Source organism: Phytophthora parasitica (genome assembly GCF_000247585.1).
Source record: "Phytophthora parasitica INRA-310 unplaced genomic scaffold supercont2.127, whole genome shotgun sequence".
In the NCBI taxonomy this organism is placed as follows: Eukaryota; Oomycota; class Peronosporomycetes; order Peronosporales; family Peronosporaceae; genus Phytophthora; species Phytophthora nicotianae.
The window spans coordinates 38699-39803 of NW_008649113.1; the positions used below are offsets into that span (position 1 = coordinate 38699).

The following is a 1105-nucleotide window of genomic DNA, read 5'->3' on the forward strand; positions in this document are numbered from 1 at the left end:
TGAACAGACTCTCAGTACATGACTCGTAGAGTTAACATGCATAGGATGAGGATCACACGATATGCATGTGATTAGGTTTAACTATGCTAGATAGTTAAACATAGATAGCCGCTTGGCCGCAGTAACAATAAATAAAACAATTCTGGTTTTGAAGCATAAAGTAATTGTGTACTTACTAACTTTGAGCTCTGGCTCTTGGGCTGCAAGTTTCCTTCGGTAAAAGAACCGAGTTTTAGGACCACTTTGAGTCGTACGTCTTTCTCTGACGCTTAGCTACGGCAGTCTCGCTGCATTGTTAGTCGGTCCCGCACTTAAGTCGGTTGACGGTATCCTCCGCGAGGATGGAACACCCAGTGTTCGCGAATTTGCCCCCGCACAGCAGGACGCGCTTAACAAGGTCATGTCATTGCTTGGCTCGGAGAGCGTAAAGACCTAATGCAAATAATAATATAAACGATCTCATCACCCTGGTGTCCGTCCGACTGACCAAGGCTTCCGCCCCCATGTCTTCCTAGCCGGCCCCGGACTCACTAGCCACTCCTTGCGTCGTGGCTCAGCTGCGTACGCGAACGCGTCGCCACAGTTCCCGATTTAATGAATCCCCACACATGGAACGTCTTGGCTGTTGGACTCGCTCACCAAAGCTTTCGCGTATGTTGGCCGCGAGGGCCAGAGTGTGAGCAAAGTTCTGGCTGGCCACAAGGCTCCTTACCTGCTGTATGTCACACTCTCCGTCACCACGCTGAAGGAGGTGCTGCCGGAATTTTGAGTATGCACAACTACAGACGCTGCGTGGCCAGCCCTTTAAGAGCGAGAGCGGGTTCACCGACTCGAACCTCAATGTCGCACTGTGGTCTCGCTAGCAACGCTCCTTATTCACATTGAAAACGTCGCAGCATCGGTAGCACAGGAGCAGGCAGCAACGGTGTTGATGTTCACTACTTGTACCGCTTCCATGGCGCCCTGGATACCACCAAAGCTGCTCTGGGGGCGAGGCTGTTGCTCGAGGTCTGCATCGACTGGGGTCGGCAACTTCGAATGGTGTGGAAGACCAAAAATACCACAGCTTGGGTAACATGCTGGTGGTGGTACGACTGTGTGGCGG

At 52.0% G+C, this 1105-nt stretch overlaps 1 protein-coding gene across 1 annotated transcript; it reads left to right on the top strand.

Annotated features, from left to right (window-relative positions):
• Positions 1–400: 400 nt before the first annotated feature.
• On the top strand, positions 401–769 carry PPTG_24608 (hypothetical protein; the record flags this gene model as incomplete). The annotated part of the gene is made up of 3 exons (XM_008917966.1): positions 401–424; positions 516–561; positions 645–769. The coding sequence occupies 3 exons, from the start codon at positions 401–403 to the stop codon at positions 767–769; spliced, it is 195 nt and encodes a 64-aa protein (XP_008916214.1).
• Positions 770–1105: the final 336 nt, after the last annotated feature.